At 43.5% G+C, this 18169-nt stretch overlaps 1 protein-coding gene across 7 annotated transcripts in view; it reads right to left on the bottom strand.

The window, feature by feature from the left end:
* ATP8A1 (ATPase phospholipid transporting 8A1) overlaps positions 1-18169 on the bottom strand; it is a 223531-nt gene that overhangs the window by 50017 nt on the left and 155345 nt on the right. For all 7 annotated transcript variants that reach the window (XM_055339524.1, XM_055339561.1, XM_055339517.1 and 4 more), the window contains 2 exons: positions 4200-4383; positions 3981-4091 (listed from right to left, as the gene is read on the bottom strand). In XM_055339524.1, coding sequence (XP_055195499.1) covers positions 3981-4091; positions 4200-4383 — 295 coding nt within the window. The remainder of the gene's footprint in view (positions 1-3980; positions 4092-4199; positions 4384-18169) is intronic.

Here is an 18169-nt window from a genome sequence, read left to right as displayed (position 1 = left end):
GAAACGCACAGTGTTCCAGGCTATTCCTTTATTAGCAAAGAAACTGCAGACCTGCGTCTCCCGGTATTATTTTCTGAGTTCCACGTCCCAGCAGAGGCGTGGCAGTTAAAGCCTCACAGACTTTCTCCTCATGGACCATTTCTGCATATTAAACAGCAGCTTACAAACGGTCAATGAGTCCTCTGCTCCCACGCCTGGTCAGCACAAAACACTGAAAGGCGAGATTGGAGACTGGCAGTTGTCCTCACCAGAGACACCCCGTGATGTGTTCTCTATTCATTCACGGCGGTGACATGAGCCATTAACATCTGCAGAACTTGTTTTAGCTGGCAAAAGTTGGGTATCTGGGAATGGATTTAAAAGGTCAATTCCTTTCCAAGACAGTTGAACTATATTCAGCATATATTTCTATAAAGTGCTAAAAGAAAAATACCTTAAAAGCGAGATTTCCAGGAGAGTGTAGGACTTAACTTCCTTTCCAACGTGTGAAGAATTTGATCAGTGCTAAATATCTCATGAAGAGGCTTTAAATCCAAAGCCAAGTGAAATTCAGGGCTAATCTAACACAAATCGCATAACCCTGGGTCTGAAACAGAGCGTGCAGGCTCAGTCTTTCATGTGGGTTTAATGTATTTTATTTCCTCCATTAGTACGTTTCCCTCCACCTCATTGTCGATCATCAAATAATCTAGATTTTTAAACAGCAACAGGCTGAGCACTCGCTTCATTTGATAAGATTAAATTTTTGTAAGAAGGATTACTCTGCCGGTGGCTTTAAGATATTTGTATAAATCGATATTCTTTTCAACAGTATTTGTAAATAAACTGTATAAAATGATATCCTTATGAATATTGGTGTTTGGGACGAGAAGAAAATTAAGAAAAACTGGGACTATAGGAGGGGATTGGGAATCGAGAACTATTAATTCAGAAAAAGAACCACAAATTTGCACATTCACCGAAGACTGCATTTCTGGATCTTGCAAGCTATTTTTATTTATTTTTATTTTATTTTATTTTATTTTTTTTGCAAGCTATTTTTAGAAGTGCATTTTGCTTCAAGAGACAAGACTATCCCGGTGAGAATTGAGCGGTAATGAACAATGAGCTCACAGATTATCCTGTTTACGTCTCCAAGGGTTTGATTATTTTACCTAACGGGTTGTAACCTAATTATAGAATTTTTGTGACCAGTAAATGAAACTGCCCACGTGCTTCGGAACTAAGTGTCAAGGTTTTCCTAGCTGGACTCCTAAGAACTCTGCTCCATCAACAGCTTAATAAGGAGAGAGGCATCCTGACAGGGGCACAGAGGACAGCCGGACGAAGTGGGCGGCAGGCCCCGACCGACGACCACTGGGGTAACTGTGAAAGCCACTGAGGTCCTTGTTCGCGGTGTTACTTGGCTGGTGCAAACTATCAGCTCTTAGTCCCCCCCGGCAAATGGTCAGGTTGTGACTCTGGGGACAGAGGTGCAGAAACAGCAGACCAGAGGGCAACGCATGCGGGGGAACCTGGGTGGGCTGATGCAGGGGAGGGCGGGTGCTGTGACAGGAGAGGGAGACCAGGGCTCCCTAACCAGCTACAGGGCCCTATCCGCCTGCCGCGTAGCTGCTGGGGCAGCAAGACACTGGTAACGCCTAGAGTTTAGGACTCACAAACACAGCTGCTGTATGTATAAATGATGATAAAATGGTTATCTGTTTCAAAAAAAAAAAAAAAAAACGGGGGGGAGGCCGCCCCGGTGGCTCAGCGGCTAAGTGCTGCCTTTGGCCCGGGGTGTGATCCTGGAGACCCGGGATTGAGTCCCATGTCAGGTTACTTGCATGGAGCCAGCTTTTCCCTCTTTCTCTCCCTCTCTGTCATGAATAAATAAAATCTTAAAAAAAAAAAAAAAAGAAGCTAAGTCACATATCCATCATGTCCCAGTGAATCATTTAGTTTAATTTATCCACAGGTGCTGTGCTGTCCAGGATGGTGGCCGTTGGCCACATGTGGCTCTTGAACACTTGAAATGCGATTAGTCCAAATTGAGATGTGCTGCTAGTGTAAAATACACACCAGAGTTTAAACACTTAGTATGAAGAATATGAAATACTACGTTAATGATTTTTATAGCAATTCCGTGTTGAAATAGTTTTGAATATACTAAGAAAATATTATTTTATTATTTTATTTTTATTTATTTTTTAAAGATTTTGTTCATTTATTCACACACACTCTGTGTGTGTCTTCATGAGAGACATAGGGAGAGAGAGAGGCAGAGACACAGCAGAGGGAGAAGCAGGCTCCATGCACTGGGAGCCCGACGTGGGACTCGATCTCGGGTCTCTAGGGTCACACTGAAAATACTATTTTAAAATTAGCTGGGGCTTTCACTTTTACTTGTTGCTAATGTTAGAGCCTAGAAAATTTGAAATTACATATATTTATTTATGCACTGTATTCCACTGGCAAGCTCCTGGAGGACGGGAACCATGCTTGGTTTACTTTGTAGTTGCTGTGTTTAAGCCCGGCGCCCGGCACCCAGTAGGTGCTGCAAAAACATTTATAAAGCAGAAGGCCGCCTTTTAGAGGTGACGTTGCTGACTGGGGTTAAGTTTTAATTTAAGTTTTTAAATGTTTTTGATTTATTCATGAGAGATGCAGACGGAGAGGCAGAGACACAGGCAGAGGAAAGAGCAGGCTCCCTGCGGGGAAATGGGGGACTCGATCCCGGGACCCTGGGGTCACATCCTGAGCCCAAGGGCAGAAGCTCAACCGCTGAGTCACCCGGGCATCCCAAGTTTTAATGTTAATAATAATGTTATATTTGGCATCAGGAAAGGAATACAGAAATTCGTTGCTATCCAGACACAGGAACTGAATATTCTGAGAATTTCTAAGACAAATTTCTCATTATACCCAGCAATCAACTCAGAAGCCAAAACAGGTCTGGATAGCAAGCGATACTTGTATATTAGTAAGTCTGAAACACAGCAGGAACTACGAGATGACCCATACTAGCAAACCATGTGCGTATCCCTTCTGATTCTACCCCTTAGAACTGCTACCCTCGATTCTATGTCTGTCATTCCCGGACTTTCCTTCTAAATGGTTTTCCATGCGAGTATCCCTAAACAGTAGACTGCATTTCCTGGCATGATTCTGAGATTCATAAAAGATGCTATGTAGTCTATACTCTTTTAAAAACACTGAAAACAGCTGAGTAATATGTATACAATGGAATATTATTACTCAGCTGTTTTCAGTGTTTTTAAAAGACTATAGACTACATAGCATTTTTTTTTTATGAATCTCAAAATCATGCCAGGAAATTCAGTCTACTGTTTAGCCATTAGAAACGACAAATACCCACCATTTGCTTCGTCGTGGATGGACCTGGAGGGTATGATGCTGAGTGAAAGAAGTCAATCGGAGAAGGACACAACATTGTATGGTCTCATTCATTTGGGGAATATAAATAATAGTGAAAGGGAATAAAGGGGAAAGGAGAAAAAATGAGTGGGAAATATCAGAAAGGGAGACAGAACATGAGAGACTCCTAACTCTGGGAAACGAACTAGGGGTAGTGGGAGGGGAGGTGGGCGGGGGGTGGGGGTGACTGGGTGACGGGCACTGAGGGGGGCACTTTATGGCATGAGCACTGGGTGTTATTCTGTATGTTGGTAAACTGAACACCAATAAAAAAATAAATTTATTATTAAAAAAATCAAAAAATAAAAACGCTGAAAACAAAAAAAGTAAAAAAAATAAAAACACTGAAAACATTACTTCATTAATTCTCATTCAACATACCTTACCGAAACCACGTGACATTTTTAGCCAGAAATTTAAACATTAATTATTCTCTGTGGCCAACAGACTTCCACGTGATTGGCAGTTGTAAAAAGTGGGCCAATGTAGGATTCACCCAAACAACGAGAAACTTTTGAAAATATCTATGCACCCGACAAGAATTTTAAATAACCCGCTATTACCTCAATAATATAGAGGACTATATTCTTGTAGAAGCAGTACAGAATGCACTTGGAGACTCTGTTATAGTTCCAGGCGCCATGAACCATCAATAAATTCTTCAGATACTTGAACTAAATGAAACAAAAGCGGAGAAGAGTTAGGATGGAAAAGAATTCGTATTTTTCTCTTCATCCTGCCAGCTGAGACCAATGGTGTGTTTTGCAGAAATGCTGCTTTACCTGAGCTATGGAGTAGTCAGAAGAGTTGGCGGCCTGCAGGCCTTCATTGCCGCTTATGCCAACGCCCACGTGCGCCGTCTGTATCATGCTGACGTCATTGGCTCCATCGCCAATCGCGAGCGTTATGACTTTGACTTGTTTCTTGACCATCTCAACAACTTCAGATTTTTGAAGAGGAGAAACCCTTAAATCAGAGCAAATGATCAATTACCTCTGATTTCTGGAAAAAAGAAAAAAGGACTTTTGAAATGTCTTTATCTTTTTTTAGATAATCCTGGAGACCGGGGATCTTTTTTTTAAAAATTTTATTCATTTATTCATGAGAGACCCAGAGAGAGAAAGAGAGAGAGGCAGAGACACAGGCAGAGGGAGAAGCGGGCTCCATGCAGGGAGTCTGATGTGGGACTCGATCCCGGGACTCCGGGGTCACGGCCTGAGCCAAAGGCAGATGCTCCCCCCTGGGCCACCCGGGTGCCCCGAAATGTCATGATCTGGAAGCATAAAAGAAGCAGAAGATCCAAAAGGGCAGTTCTATGAAGTACCATTATGGAAAAGTCAGCTTTGCAAACGTTCAGGTTCCCCATTAACCTGTTTGCTGCTTTGAGGGGGAAAAAAATGAAGTCTAAGAAGCAAGGCTCTAGCTTGTGGGCAGAAGTGGGGACGCCCTGTTAAACACTACTTTACCAGAACAGCTGCATTAGTTTGTTAAAGAAATAAGCCTGGTGTTTAGAAATTCCATTCCTTCCTAACAACGCTGATGTTTCAAGGGCTTCGCGTCTGCGCGCCGAAGGTCAGAGAGGCGCCGGGCCAGCCTCGGCCCGTACCAAGCCCGTCCTGTACCCGGAGCAGATCCTCGACGACGTCCCGTCCACCTAAGACGGCTTCCACCCCAGGTTCAGGGCAGGGGCTCGGCCGCCCCCCGGGCCTGCTGTCGCCCCCACCGGCAGCTGCCCAACGCCGAGGGCTGGCGCGGGCCTCCGTCTCCCTCGAAGGTCCTGCGAGCCAAGGGGCGTCCCGCAGCCTCTACACCGGCGTGGGTCGAGGACAGAGGCGGCAGCACCCGCAGGAACGCCGTGCTGGATGCTCACCTCGGACCCACGCATCACAGACTGTGGGGTCACTTAAGAGACAGACCCCAGGGCTCACGGGCGGTCGGCACCCGCGAGGTCACCGCACCGCACAACGACCGGCGGTCAGGGGGAACACGACACAACCGACACAGGGAACGAAGACGACTAGTTAAATGCAGAGCAACGACCAAGGAACACAAGCCAGGTCAAAGCCTGTGTCGAGGCGGAGCGGAGCAGGTGTCCGACGCGCATCGGCCGCAGCATGCCCGGGTCCTCCGTTATTCTACGTGAAAACGGACACGGCGGCTCTGCGAGGCCACATGGGGGGCCTTCCTGAGGCTTTCCCCAGGAGCAACTCCTAGCGGCGCATTCTCTGCACGAACCTGTCCCTTCCGGAGGCCCCGCTGCCCTGCTGGGAGGCTTCCTGCCCTCGGAGCAGCCTGGCTGTTATTTCACGCTGGAGAATCATGACATGAGCCGCGAGCTCCTCGCAGCGAGCCAGGCCCCTCACCTTGGCGTTGCCGGGCCCGGTCCAGGCCAGGCCCCCGACCACCGCTGCTCTGTGGAGGAACGACGTTCAATTCCCCCTTTGGGTCTCCCTTCAGAGCCCGGCAGCCGCACAAAATGACCCCACTGTGAACACAGCCAGGGAATGGGGGGGTGTCGGCCGTCACGGGCTTCTTCAGCGTCAGCCCGCGTTTTCCTTCCAAGCAATTTTCCCTTTGTTTTCACATTTTATTCAATTTTTTCCTAACGGGCTGATATAAATTGGCGAGCGCGCTGGCTGCAGGCCAGCGTTTTATTTTTTTTTAATTTTTTTTAAATTTATTTATGATAGAGAGAGAGAGAGAGAGGCAGAGACAACAGGCAGAGGGAGAAGCAGGCTCCATGCACTGGGAGCCCGACGTGGGATTCGATCCCGGGTCTCCAGGATCGCGCCCTGGGCCAAAGGCAGGCGCCAAACCGCTGCGTCACCCAGGGATCCCCAGGCCAGTGTTTTAAACACGGACCACGGTGAACATTTCGTGAATGTAAGAAGGGAATGCTCGGCGAGAAATGATCTAAACAGCAAGCAGGGAGTGGACACGGAAAGAGAGCAGCATCCGAAAACATTCATCAAGTTCCCTTCACAGTGTAACAGGCTCACCGTGTAAATAAGTGTGAAGTCACACCATGGGATCGATGGAGCTAGAAAACGGGGGTATTTTTTTTTTGCATCGGCTAAATGGGTAATAAAGGAGAAATCTCTGCACGGTGCGCTAACAGTCGTGACTTAAAGCAGCATCAGAAAAGAGCTGGACCTAACTCTGTTTTCTCTTCTCATGGTCATTACAACCAACCGCTGTTTCCTCCGCCTGACGCTGCAATTTTCAGTGCCCCCAGATTAACGCTGGCTGAGGACTATCACCCACCTCGTGAGTGTCATTAGCTCAGGTGTTAAAAATGGGAATATTAATCTCCTTTGGCAAGAACGGGTGACGATGCAGTAGGAGCCCTCCCCGAGGCCCCCTGCAACCGTCGCTAGCAGGGGCATCCGCTTCCTCGACAAGCTAACAGCAGACAACGGGCTTGGACGGAGATTTAAGAAACAGTGGAAGCCCTCACATCTGATGTGTTTGACGTGCCTAGTAGTTGGTTGCTTAAGAAGAAAAAAAAAAGATGTCTGATTTAAGGGAGGATTCATAAAAAAGCAAAATACACACCCATCGGACATTTAACTCCTAAGCGTACAAGCCTGTGACGTGGAGCGAAGAACCGACTTTGCACAGGGGCCTGCAGTTTGAGGTTCTGCATGTTTTTTGTGGCAAAAACCTACTCACGCTGGTTCCATCTGAGTGGAGCTCAGAGCATAATGAGGCCTCCACCCCAGTTGACGGTTCTCTCACCCGCTCTGCATTAAACAGCATTTTTTTTTGACCCCCCACAACGTCTCTCTAGAGCATCACACCTGGTTCTCCTAGCGACAGTTTTGACTGATTCGTAGGAAGCACCCAGTCAACTCACAGACGCAAAAGCGCAGGTGTGTCCTGAAGAATGTCCTTCCAGCTCTGGTGTGATGCGTGGTGGGCACCAACGGTGTGTCTTACTTAGGGAGGGAATGTGGTTCACGGGGACTCAGGTGAGTCAAGCTGAAATCGGTTAAAAAGATCTGTTTTTACAGCATCCACTTAAAACATTTTTTTTCCCTTGCTATCAGGGGTTCCATGATAGCAAAAACAGACTTACAGGACATTTGACAGGAGTGTGGCATAGAGCTCTTTGGTGTACTTGCCAGCACTCCATAATTTCAGAGGATGCGCATATCAGACTGGGCCGCAGGAGGCTTCCTTGACCAGTTAGAATCTGATGTGGCCCTGAAGAGGGGAGGAGAGCTCATGTCAGGCAAAAGGAATAGCACGCACTAAGTTTCTTCACGTTCAAAATTACCTAGAATGTATTCCTTCTACCATTGTCCTTCCATCTAACCGAAGGTCGCTAACTGAATTCACACGTGACAGTTTACTTTCTTGACTTCTGTATGCATGCTCCTCTATTTATTTGTATACTTTCCAGAATAGTCTAGAGCAACCTTACTACATGCTAATTCTTCCAAATGTCTATAAAAAAAAATCATATATCCACAGTTGGAATACCTGAAACCTAAATTTTACAAACGCCAATAGTGACCCAATGCGTAATTCAAAAACATCACAAAAGTACAGCTTTCTAATCCAGATTTTTTTTTTTTTTTTTTTTGGGTAAACCACGCATGGATCTGCACCAGGATTTAAATTATACTTAGTCCTTTTCTCCTCCACTGTTGCTCCTTCATCTTTAGGAGAAGTCAGAGCCTCTGTGGAAAAAGACTACAGCCCAGCCTGTACTGTGAAGGCCCCACAGTCTTCCTGTGACTACACAGAAGGGGGTTCTCCATGGTGCAACCGAGCCACCCTCTGAGTGCAAAAGTGCACTTCAAAGAGGATTTTGGCTGTAGTTTCTGCACATGCTGTTCATTATTTTTTCTTATTTGCTACGTAATAGCTCTCATTGCCCTGTGAACATTAGATCAGAACACTGGAAAATTTTCCCATTTAAGCGGAAGGTATATAGGGTGGCACGTCTTAAATGAGCCTCACTTTGCACTCTTTCAATGGGATTAGCTAAACGAGATCGCCCTTTCGAATGGAATATGGATAAAGATTGCATGTGCAGAACACATAATAAAGAATATTTTAGGGGACTTTTTACAGGTAGCCAAAAGGAGTACAATAATTTACCTTACTGTATTGTGTTTTTAGGTTAATGACCTAAAAAATCTCATAGATACACTAGAAATTATGTTGATAATACATCATCTCAAAAACATAGACTTAAAAGTTAATATAAAGTTGTCATTAGAAGTGAATCTAGAAAAAAAAATGTTAAGAGCATGGAGGAAGATAGTATTTATCCTGAGATGTTTTTTTATAGAGCCCCTGTGTTTACTAAGCTTGGGGGCTGCTCCTAGTGACTATCTGGAGATCAGGATCATTAATTAGTGGGGGCTCTGCTGTATTTTCCTACACAACATACTTCTTAAGATTTCTCCTTGTGGATATTGGTCTGTTTATTCCCTACTGAGTCCTATTCTGAAAAAAAAAATCATAAAAAGAGAGGAAAAAAATCTAACAGAAAGCCTTTTTGAGGTCTTGACTCTTCTTCAAACTAAAATGCATTAGGCTCCTTTGTAACATTTTGAATTGAAGAGGAATTAAAATTTGTCAAAAAAAATTGGTTACTTGTACCAGAATCACATTAATGTGGTAACATTTCTAGAAACTCATCATCAATTTCCTTATTACTGGAATGAAAAGAGCTGCTTACATAACATCCCCCAAGCTATACTTGGCATATGGTACGTAATGAAACATTCGACCTGGAGAACTGTGTTATTCAAATGACTGGAGAGTGAGTACTTCCTCCCCTCCAAAGCAACATCTGTGGAGTCACCGCGTAGTCAGAGGCATCAAGGGGGCCTTATAATACGAGGAGTGAGTCTATGGGAATAAAATACGGATAGCCTTTCCACAAGATAAAAAAGGCAAAGTAACTTTTAAAAAGATGTCTTTTTGCAATGCATTTTCTTTATTCATTCAGTTAGTTCATTTGTTTGTGAATTAGTAGGCTCCATGCCCCAGGGTGGGTGGGGCTTGAGCTCATGACTCTGAGATCAAGACCTGAGCTGAGATTAAGAGTCTGATGCTTAACCCACTGAATCACCCACAAGCCCCTGCAATGCATTTTTGGATGCAAAACTACTACTACTACTACTACTTCTTCTTTTTTTTTAGAATTCAGGTTGTTATAGGTAAACTACTACTGTCTCCACTTTCAATGGTTCTGATAAAATTTAAATAGGGACTGATTGTATGGATAGTGGACATTTGAATACACGTGTGTGTGTGTTCACACCAAACTACGAGCTGGCAACTATACCTCATACAAACCCCAAAAAGAAAATTCCTGATAATAGAAATCTTTATTATTGTATTCACACCAGAGAACCATCTGTCCACAGTGCGACTGTTTATTTTCTTTTTTTCTTTCTCTCTCTCTTCCTTCCTTTCTCTCTCTCTCTCTTTCTTTCCCTTTCTCCTTTATTTTCTTAATATCATCTGGTTATCTGGAACCTAGCACTATATTTAGCCCAGAGCAGAGGTAAAGATGGTACTGGAACTGGATAAATGGTAATTTTGTAAAAATAAGAAATTCATCATCCTCTTATGTTATTATACGAACACTACAACTCTTACTCATTTTTCACTGTGTGCTGCTAGGAGGCCAAGTATGTTTAATCTGCTTTGTATCTAGATGGCAGATGAAGTGCATAAAGGAGATTGGATTCTCCAGGCTTTCTCACAGGGATAGGAAAAATTATTTCAATCAAGATTGAAAATTATTAAGTGGAGAAGAAACATACCACTTCTTCAAGCGAAAGTGGGCATATTCAGAATGGGTTAGAGCCAGGTGACAGGGGGCCTCTGCATGTCAGGATAAGAAAGTCTGACTATCACAGCTAGCTCTAAGCAGCAGGAGATGTTAATTAAAAAGCATTTGTGCCAAAAAAAGAGCATGGGACAAGACTTGTTTTAAAAATATGAGTTTGGGGGCAGCCTGGGTGGCTCAGTGGTTTAGTGCCCCATTCAGCCCAGGGCGTGATCCCGGGGTTCCGGGATCCAGTTCTGCATCGGGCTCCCCGCAGGGAGCCTGCTTCTCCCTCTGCCTGTGTCTCTGCCTCTTTCTCTCTCTCTCTGTCTCTCATGAACGAATAAATAAAATAAAAAAAAATGAATTTGGATTACCCACCAAAATGTACCTTTTTAATATAGGTAGATACCTATACCTATCTGTATATTTGTATCTGAATTGAAGAGAAAATGAAACACAGGGGGTGGGATAGGGGGTTTTGAATGAAAGTGGAATCAGAGATGACCCTGAGTTTTCCAACGTGAGTGACTGAGAAAATGACAGTCTAAACATTAATATATAAGGCCGGGAGATTTACAGAGGAAAATTCTTAGGGAAGTTCAGATAGCAGTGGGATATCCTGGTGGCATCATTAAGTACTGATTGAAGAGTCAGAACTAGGCTCAGAAAAGAAATGCAGAACTGCAGATGCGCATTCAGGCTTCACTCACTCATCAAGTGTCTAATTATCCCTTAGGATGTGATGAAATTTCTGTGGAGGAATATAAAGGGCAGGAAGGAGAAGAAAGTACAAGATCTTAGGACCTTCCTTTTGCCCCTAAATGCCATTCATTTAAGAACTTTTATTCTTAAGAACTGCTGCACCAGGAGTTACTCTCATGAGCCTACATATAGGACAGTGGTTCTCTACGGATTCTTGCTGCAAGGAGGCACAAGCGGCGGGAGAGACAGAAACCTCTCCGGCACGGTTCAAGGTCTAGCTACCTTTCTCTATCTACAGGAGAGCTGTGCTGGCAGCTGGAGAGCGTATCTCCTCAAGAAGGACTAGAGCGCTTCCCCTTTCTAGCTCTGTCCTTCTGTGACCTTGCTGTCAGAGTGGGGAGAGCTAAGGCCTCCATCTCTTCCCATTCTCGGCCCTTGCTTGGAGCCCACGTGGGCATGGGCTCTCTTCCCTTTTCTTGTGACTCTTTAGGCTGTAAGAAAACCAGCTTTCCTTTCCTTTCTTCCTTCCCTCCCGCCTTTTTGAGAATTCTCGCCTATGTAAAATGAGTTTCACCAAATTTTCTCTCCCCTTAGAAACACCTAGTGGAAGATGAAACAAGGGGTCGTGCTGGCTACTGACAGAAATCGAAATAAAATCCTGAAGATGCCAGGAGCTAAAGAAGCTTGGTAAAAACAAAACAAAACAAAACAAAACAACAACAACAAACAAACAAACAAACAAACCTTGGTAAATTTGAGGGTCACAACTAGTAAAACTCTATGAGAAACGCTTGGAGAGACATGGAGTAGAGGGTACCTGTTGGGAGGTAAATGGCTTAGAAGTAAAGAGTGGTGTGCCAGGGGCCACAGATAAACAAATAGGCAAGCGAGGTTTTCAGCGGGACTGCTCACTCCCTGTGCCTGCGTAAGCCCACCCGACCAGGGGCAGGGAGGTGAGACTGGGCTGGATGGAGCAGAGGGGCTCCTCTCTCACTGTAACTGAAAACTTTGGTGTAGGCTTGGAGCTTGTGGAAACTCAGAGTCCCCCAAGTCACATGCCTGAAAGGCTCCCCAATTCCAGGAGTGTGTCCAATGCCCTAAATCCAAGACCCCAGGAAAGTTCCAACTTCATACCTTGGAACCGGAAAGTTAGAGTTTTCTAGTCAACCTGGGGCATGGAGCCAGGCAGGGACAGGTGCCAATGACACGGGTGTGTTAACAGAGCCTTCAGTGTTGCCTTACCTGGGTAATTCTGCCAAAACGTGGCTGCCTCTCACAACAGCAATATTGGGCAAAGGAACAAGGGGAAAACAGGCATTCATGAAGCTCAGACTGAGCTTCAACTTTACCGCAGGCTGGGATGTTGCTACCAACCTTCCTCCCAAGGGACTTTCCTGCCACCAGGGAAAATGAGGAACAATATGTCACAGGGAAAACAAGAGAAGATTATGAGTACAAAAGAGATTACAATGACTTATAAGGAAGTAGAATCAGTAAAAACAGAAAGAACAAGAATTTTTAAAAAGTATGATAAAAAAAAAAAAAGCCTTGGAAAGAGTTGGGAAGATACTGAAAACATCAAACTGGATAAAGCAGTTACAATGAAGAACCAGTTGAAAATAAGTAATATAAAGATGTAACTGCTAAAATAAAAAAGCCAGTAGTAAACTTGATAGTAAATATTAAACCTAGAACTTTGAATTAAAAAACTGTCCCAAAAGATATAAGGAAATTAAATGAAAATGAAAGATTCTGAGAAAAATGAAAAGAAATGGAGCAATATGGGGGACGATACATAATAGGAGTCCAATAAGAGAATAAAGGACAGAATGAAGTAGAACATTTTCAAGAAGAAAGACACGTCCTTCTATTAAAAGTGCCAAAAAAAAAAAAAAAAAAGAAAGAAAAAAAAGAAAAAGGGCAGCCTGGGTGGCTCAGCAGTTTAGCGGTGCCTTCAGCCCGGATGTGATCCTGGAGACCCGGGATCGAGTCCCACATCGGGCTCCCTGCATGTAGCCTGCTTCTCCCTCTGCCTGGGTCCCTGGGTCTCTGCCTCTCTCTCTCTGTGTGTCTCTCATGAAAAGATAAATAAAATCTTTAGAAAAAAAAAGAAATATAAGAAAAAGGTACTTATCTCCAGACACATTCTGGTTAAATTAAGATTAAGAAAAATTTCTAAAGGTTTCTAGAGAGAAAAAGTAGATTACTTACAAAAGAAGTAAGATCTGACACTAGACGCATACACAAAATTACCTTAAAGTCTTCAGTTCTCATCTCCTCATGGAGGGGGGCAGGGGAAGGAATACATACTAATCCAGAGACATTAAGCAAAAACATGGTTATCAAAACCTTAGAAACAACCAGACATAGAATATAGATTGTGAAGCTTGCAAACCAGCAGAAGAAAATGTGATTTAGACAGTGGAAGGCAGGGGGAGAAGAAACAAAAGTCATAATAAATTAAAAACTCAAAATAAGATGAAAGAAACGAGGCCACCATAGTAATAATTATAATGAACGTAAATGTGTTAAATTCACTGACTGAAAGGGATTCTCAGCTCAGGTTAAAAAAAAAAAAAAAGATCCAGCAGTATATGGTGTCTAAGAGACATACCTTATAATGACACCTAGTGAGTAATTACGTGTTCTACTACGTTCTAAGCTTTTGTTTAATTCATTCAATTCTTGGGCAGCCCCAGTGGCTCAGCGGTTTAGCGTTGCCTTCAGCCCAGGGCGTGATCCTGGAGACCCGGGATCGAGTCCCACATCAGGCTCCCTACATGGAGCCTGTTTCTCCTTCTGCCTGTGTCTCTGCATTTCTCTCTCTCCGTGTCTCTAATAAATAAATAAAATCTTAATTCATTCAATCCTCAGAATAGCCCTAAAAGAGACAGGTTACTGTTACTGTCATTTTATAAATGAAGACACTGAGGCACAGAAAGATTACATAATTTAGGGCAAAAAGCAAGTAAGTGGTGAACCCAGGATTTGACCCTGAGCAGTGTGGACTGAGAGACAATATTCCTAACCACTATATCATACAGAAGGACTGAACATAAGGGTTTAGGGAAAAGAAAAAGAGAAGACACATATGAAACCAAGGAAAGCCAGGTTAGCATTATTAACATGAGACAAAACAGAATTCAGATCATGGAAAAGGCCGTGATGGTCAAAGAGAATATTTAGAATTTGTCGCCATCCAATGAGGCCATATAAAGGAAGATTTGATAGCTTTCTAAGAGTAACGTAATTTTTAATAATAGCTACCAATGCACTGAACGTACATATTAACCCATTTCTTCCTCATAACTCTGTAAAGGCGATTAATTTTAACTTTCTTTCAAGAACGAAGAAACAGCTAAAGCTGGAGAAGTTAGAGAACATACTGCTGAGCTAACAGGAGGTAGGGCCTGGACTTAGATTCTGGAGAGAGAAGGGGCAGATTGTTTAGTAGGAGGCACCAAGAGAATCTGCTATGTCGAAATAACACCTGAGCCCTTCTTCCTAAGATGTACAAGAATAATCGTCGCATGGATTAAAGACCTATAAGGAGGGATCCCTGGGTGGCGCAGCGGTTTAGCTCCTGCCTTTGGCCCAGGGCACGATCCTGGAGACCCGGGATCGAATCCCACATCGGGCTCCTGGTGCATGGAGCCTGCTTCTCCCTCTGCCTGTGTCTCTGCCTCTCTCTCTCTCTCTGACTATCATAAATAAATAAAAAAAAATTAAAGACCTATAAGGAAAACAAAGTTGTGAGGTTAACAGAAGAAATGTATGAGAATATCTTTATGAGTGGGAAGTCCTTACTATTCAAAAAGCATAAAACATACAAACGAGCATTGATGGAACTGGACTGTGTTAAGGTCAGTGGTGGATCGTAGCTCCCCCTACTATCATCTACGTTTTGGCCAGAGCTGCTTTCGAGCCACAACGGCAGGGCTGAGTAGCTATGACAGAGACTGGACAGCCCGGAAAGCCCAAAGCATTTACTATCTGGCCCTTGGCGGAAAATGTTTGCCCACCTTTGCTCTATGAAATACTCACTTCCTCTTGGAAAATGCTATCCGGAACCACCTCCTCTTTCTCGCCTTAACATGAAGCTTGTTTTATGTCCACTGCTTGTCTCTGTGTCTGTTCTCTTGGTAATATGCCTTCTGTTTTCCAAGATCTAAACGGGGATGGCTAGATGGGTTTATGAGAAAGAAGGTAATCACTAGCAACCTCATGGGTTCAAGGAGACCCAACTACACCAAAGTAATTCTGTTTTCCTTTCCCACACAAAATCAGGTCTGTAGACAGACAGATGGAAGAAATGTTGTAGGTTACATCTATCACGTCCTCAACAAGCCGGAGAACGAAGACCTTTATCCTATCGCTGGAGAACCGCGCATAATGTGTCAGGTGGATTTGTTTTTGACTGAAGAATACATTAGAAGTGCTGACTTACTGATTTATGTAAAGCTTCAGGGAGTCCTTGGTGGGAAGCTGCAGAGTCTGTACTTAAAACTGCTGAACAGAAGAGAATCATCAAGCATTTGAGTGCAGTGATGGAGGATACGTACACTTATTCCAAGTTGGCAAGATACAAGACAGAAAAAGAACTGAAATGAATAAGACATCACTTAAGAGGCACGATCATGGAAATCAAGATGGCAGATACTCTTGGGAGGATAATGACGCTACAGGAAACACGAGGGGGCTTCTGAGATGCTCATTATGCTACGGTACTTGGTACAGGGGTGTATTCGCTTTATGAAAATTCACTAAGTTGCATGCTTACACGTTATGTACTTTCCAATAGAGGCTAAAACTGTGTTTTATTAGAATCATACGATCTGCAATTCTAACTGGTGTGTGTGTGTGTGCTGGGCGATGGCGGTTTTCTCTAAACCGATCACATCTAAAACTGTAATGTTGAATTACAGTGGAATTCTCAAGTGTTGAGATTTCTCAATCTAAATTTAACTGTCAAACATGGACTTCCCTGGTGGGGACGTGCACATCGTAGGTGGCCAACAGGCCGTAACACGGCCTTGCTGCTACTCTTAACATTATTCAGTAAAGACAGAGAAGCAAATGAGACAGACTGGGCTGAACCAGCTTATTATATTATGTCAAAGCAAAATATGGCCGTGTTACGAAGTTATAAAATTTATTCAGGATGTCCTCTTTTAGCCATACATGTATGAAAGAAATATTCTCTCAACATTTCCAACATTTATTCATGTTTTCTTGGACGCAAATATGGGGTTGACATTCATTAACAGTTTGTAAGTCTTCTCAAAGCCAAACATCTGCTTGGCATCCAACGGTGCTCACGATTTTTTTTCCTTAAAGGAATGTCTGTTGAGCATTTATTAGCTTCATTTGGGCTTTATGACTACCCTTCAAGTAAAACATTTATTTAGAGAAATCCTTAAAGTTTAAGACAAATCCTGAAAGATTTGAGAAGTAGATCTGTCTTGACCCTCTACTTAACGTACTCATGCTATGACAGCAAGTATTCGAAGCGTCCCCTTAGACCTCCCCTTCTAGGTGGACCCACTGATCAGACTAAGGTGAAAGGTTTTGCCTGGAATGCCACTCCCGAGAGACAACGCTCACTGAAGTCAAGTGTTTTTTTATGCGCTATGGGGAAAATGGCCTAAAAGGGGGTTAAACTTTGATTATAAATGTTGCAAGTAGGGAAAAATGCTTACTTCAATTTAACTTCTGCTTTTCAGAAGACATGAGTACATAAATTATGTAGGAGAACGGTGATTGCTAGACAGTCTAAAAGCTGGAGGCTCTAGGCCAATTTTCAACCAACTGTCACAGAACATAAGTTTCAAAATATGTTTAAACTAAACTGACAACTACAGAAAAAAATGTAAAATTCTTTGAAAGGCTGGGTTATGTGAACTGATGAGGATCTCAGAAACCACATGCTATTTAACACACAGCAATACTTCACTGCAACATTCCCACCCTCTTCTGGAGGGAATATTAAAAGAGGTAGAACAGATGCTTCCCCAAATTAAGCTGATCCGAGCAGTAGACAGACGCTTCCCAGCGGAAAGTGGCCAAGAGGAGTAGGGTCCAGAAGTGAAACGGCTAGGTGGGGTCCTCTGTCCCAGCAGCTTTCAAGCTGGAAGGAAATTACCAAGGAAGGGTGCGTGTGTGCATGCGTCTCCCACCTTTCCACGCCAGAGAAGCTCTACTCTTAGCTGCTTAGACATCCAGGCTCCGTGAAGGATTTGAATCGCCGCTATATGCCAAGCTCTTCATTTTATAGGCCACAAAACCAAAGCCAGAGAAATTCCATTAGGTATCCAGAGTGCCAGCGAGGTAAAATTAGAACAAGAATTTCATGAATCCTCAGATAAAATGCCACTTTGTAGAACAGTTCTTGATTTTAGCTGTGTACAAAAGTCTCCACAAGTCCGGGAGCAAGCTTTTCCCTTTTCTACCTACCTGTCCAGGAGTTTTAGGGGTCTGTGAAGCCCCTAACATGGTGCATTCAATTTAACACATTTGTGTGCAGTGTTTTTGTTTTTGTTTTTGTAGGGGGGATTGGGGGGAATGATCCACAGCTTTTCTGTTCTTCAAAAGTATCTGATCTCACCAGGTGATAAGATTTGGTTGTACCCGAGCAAGGGAAAAGAAGGGAAGAAGGACGACACGGAGATTACATTTATAACCAGGAAAACTTATTCGAAATTCCTGTGACATTAGATGCGTATTTCCTCTGAGATCGCTCAGGCTGTACAGGTAGATGTGCAAGGAAGTAAAAACAAAAGCTGCCTGGTAGCTATCAAAACACGGTCCTTGCTGGGCTGATCAAGACAGATTTCATTTTACTTCTTGTGTTTTACATACTTAGAAAAAATTACTTGAGGTATGACATGAAATCTCCCCTTTGTAAACCAAAACCAGGACTCCAAAGCCCCGACTAGTTTTGGAACGAGGGGATTATTTCTGTCTCTCAAGAGTCCCTTCAGAAAGTGGTGGTAAGAGATATAATGACGACGGACTGAGAACAACTGTTTCTTTCAATTCTGCTGTAGGCTCTGTAGGGAAGAACGCTCATCTTCATAACCGTGTCAGTTAGACAAACACTGAAAACTGCCTTCTGCCCTTTATGCTGATAATGTCAGGGAGGAAAGTGGCTGATGTCATCCTGAAGATGGAACTAATATTGAGAGCCTCATTATCCATTATGAGAAGGCTTTCCCCTCCACTGCCACTCTAGCTGTGGCACAGAGAAGCCTG

Source organism: Nyctereutes procyonoides, unplaced genomic scaffold (assembly GCF_905146905.1).
Source record: "Nyctereutes procyonoides isolate TBG_1078 unplaced genomic scaffold, NYPRO_anot_genome, whole genome shotgun sequence".
NCBI lineage: Eukaryota > Metazoa > Chordata > Mammalia > Carnivora > Canidae > Nyctereutes > Nyctereutes procyonoides.
The sequence above is the reverse complement of the archived record's forward strand: the minus strand, read 5'-3'. Positions and strand labels throughout refer to the sequence as shown.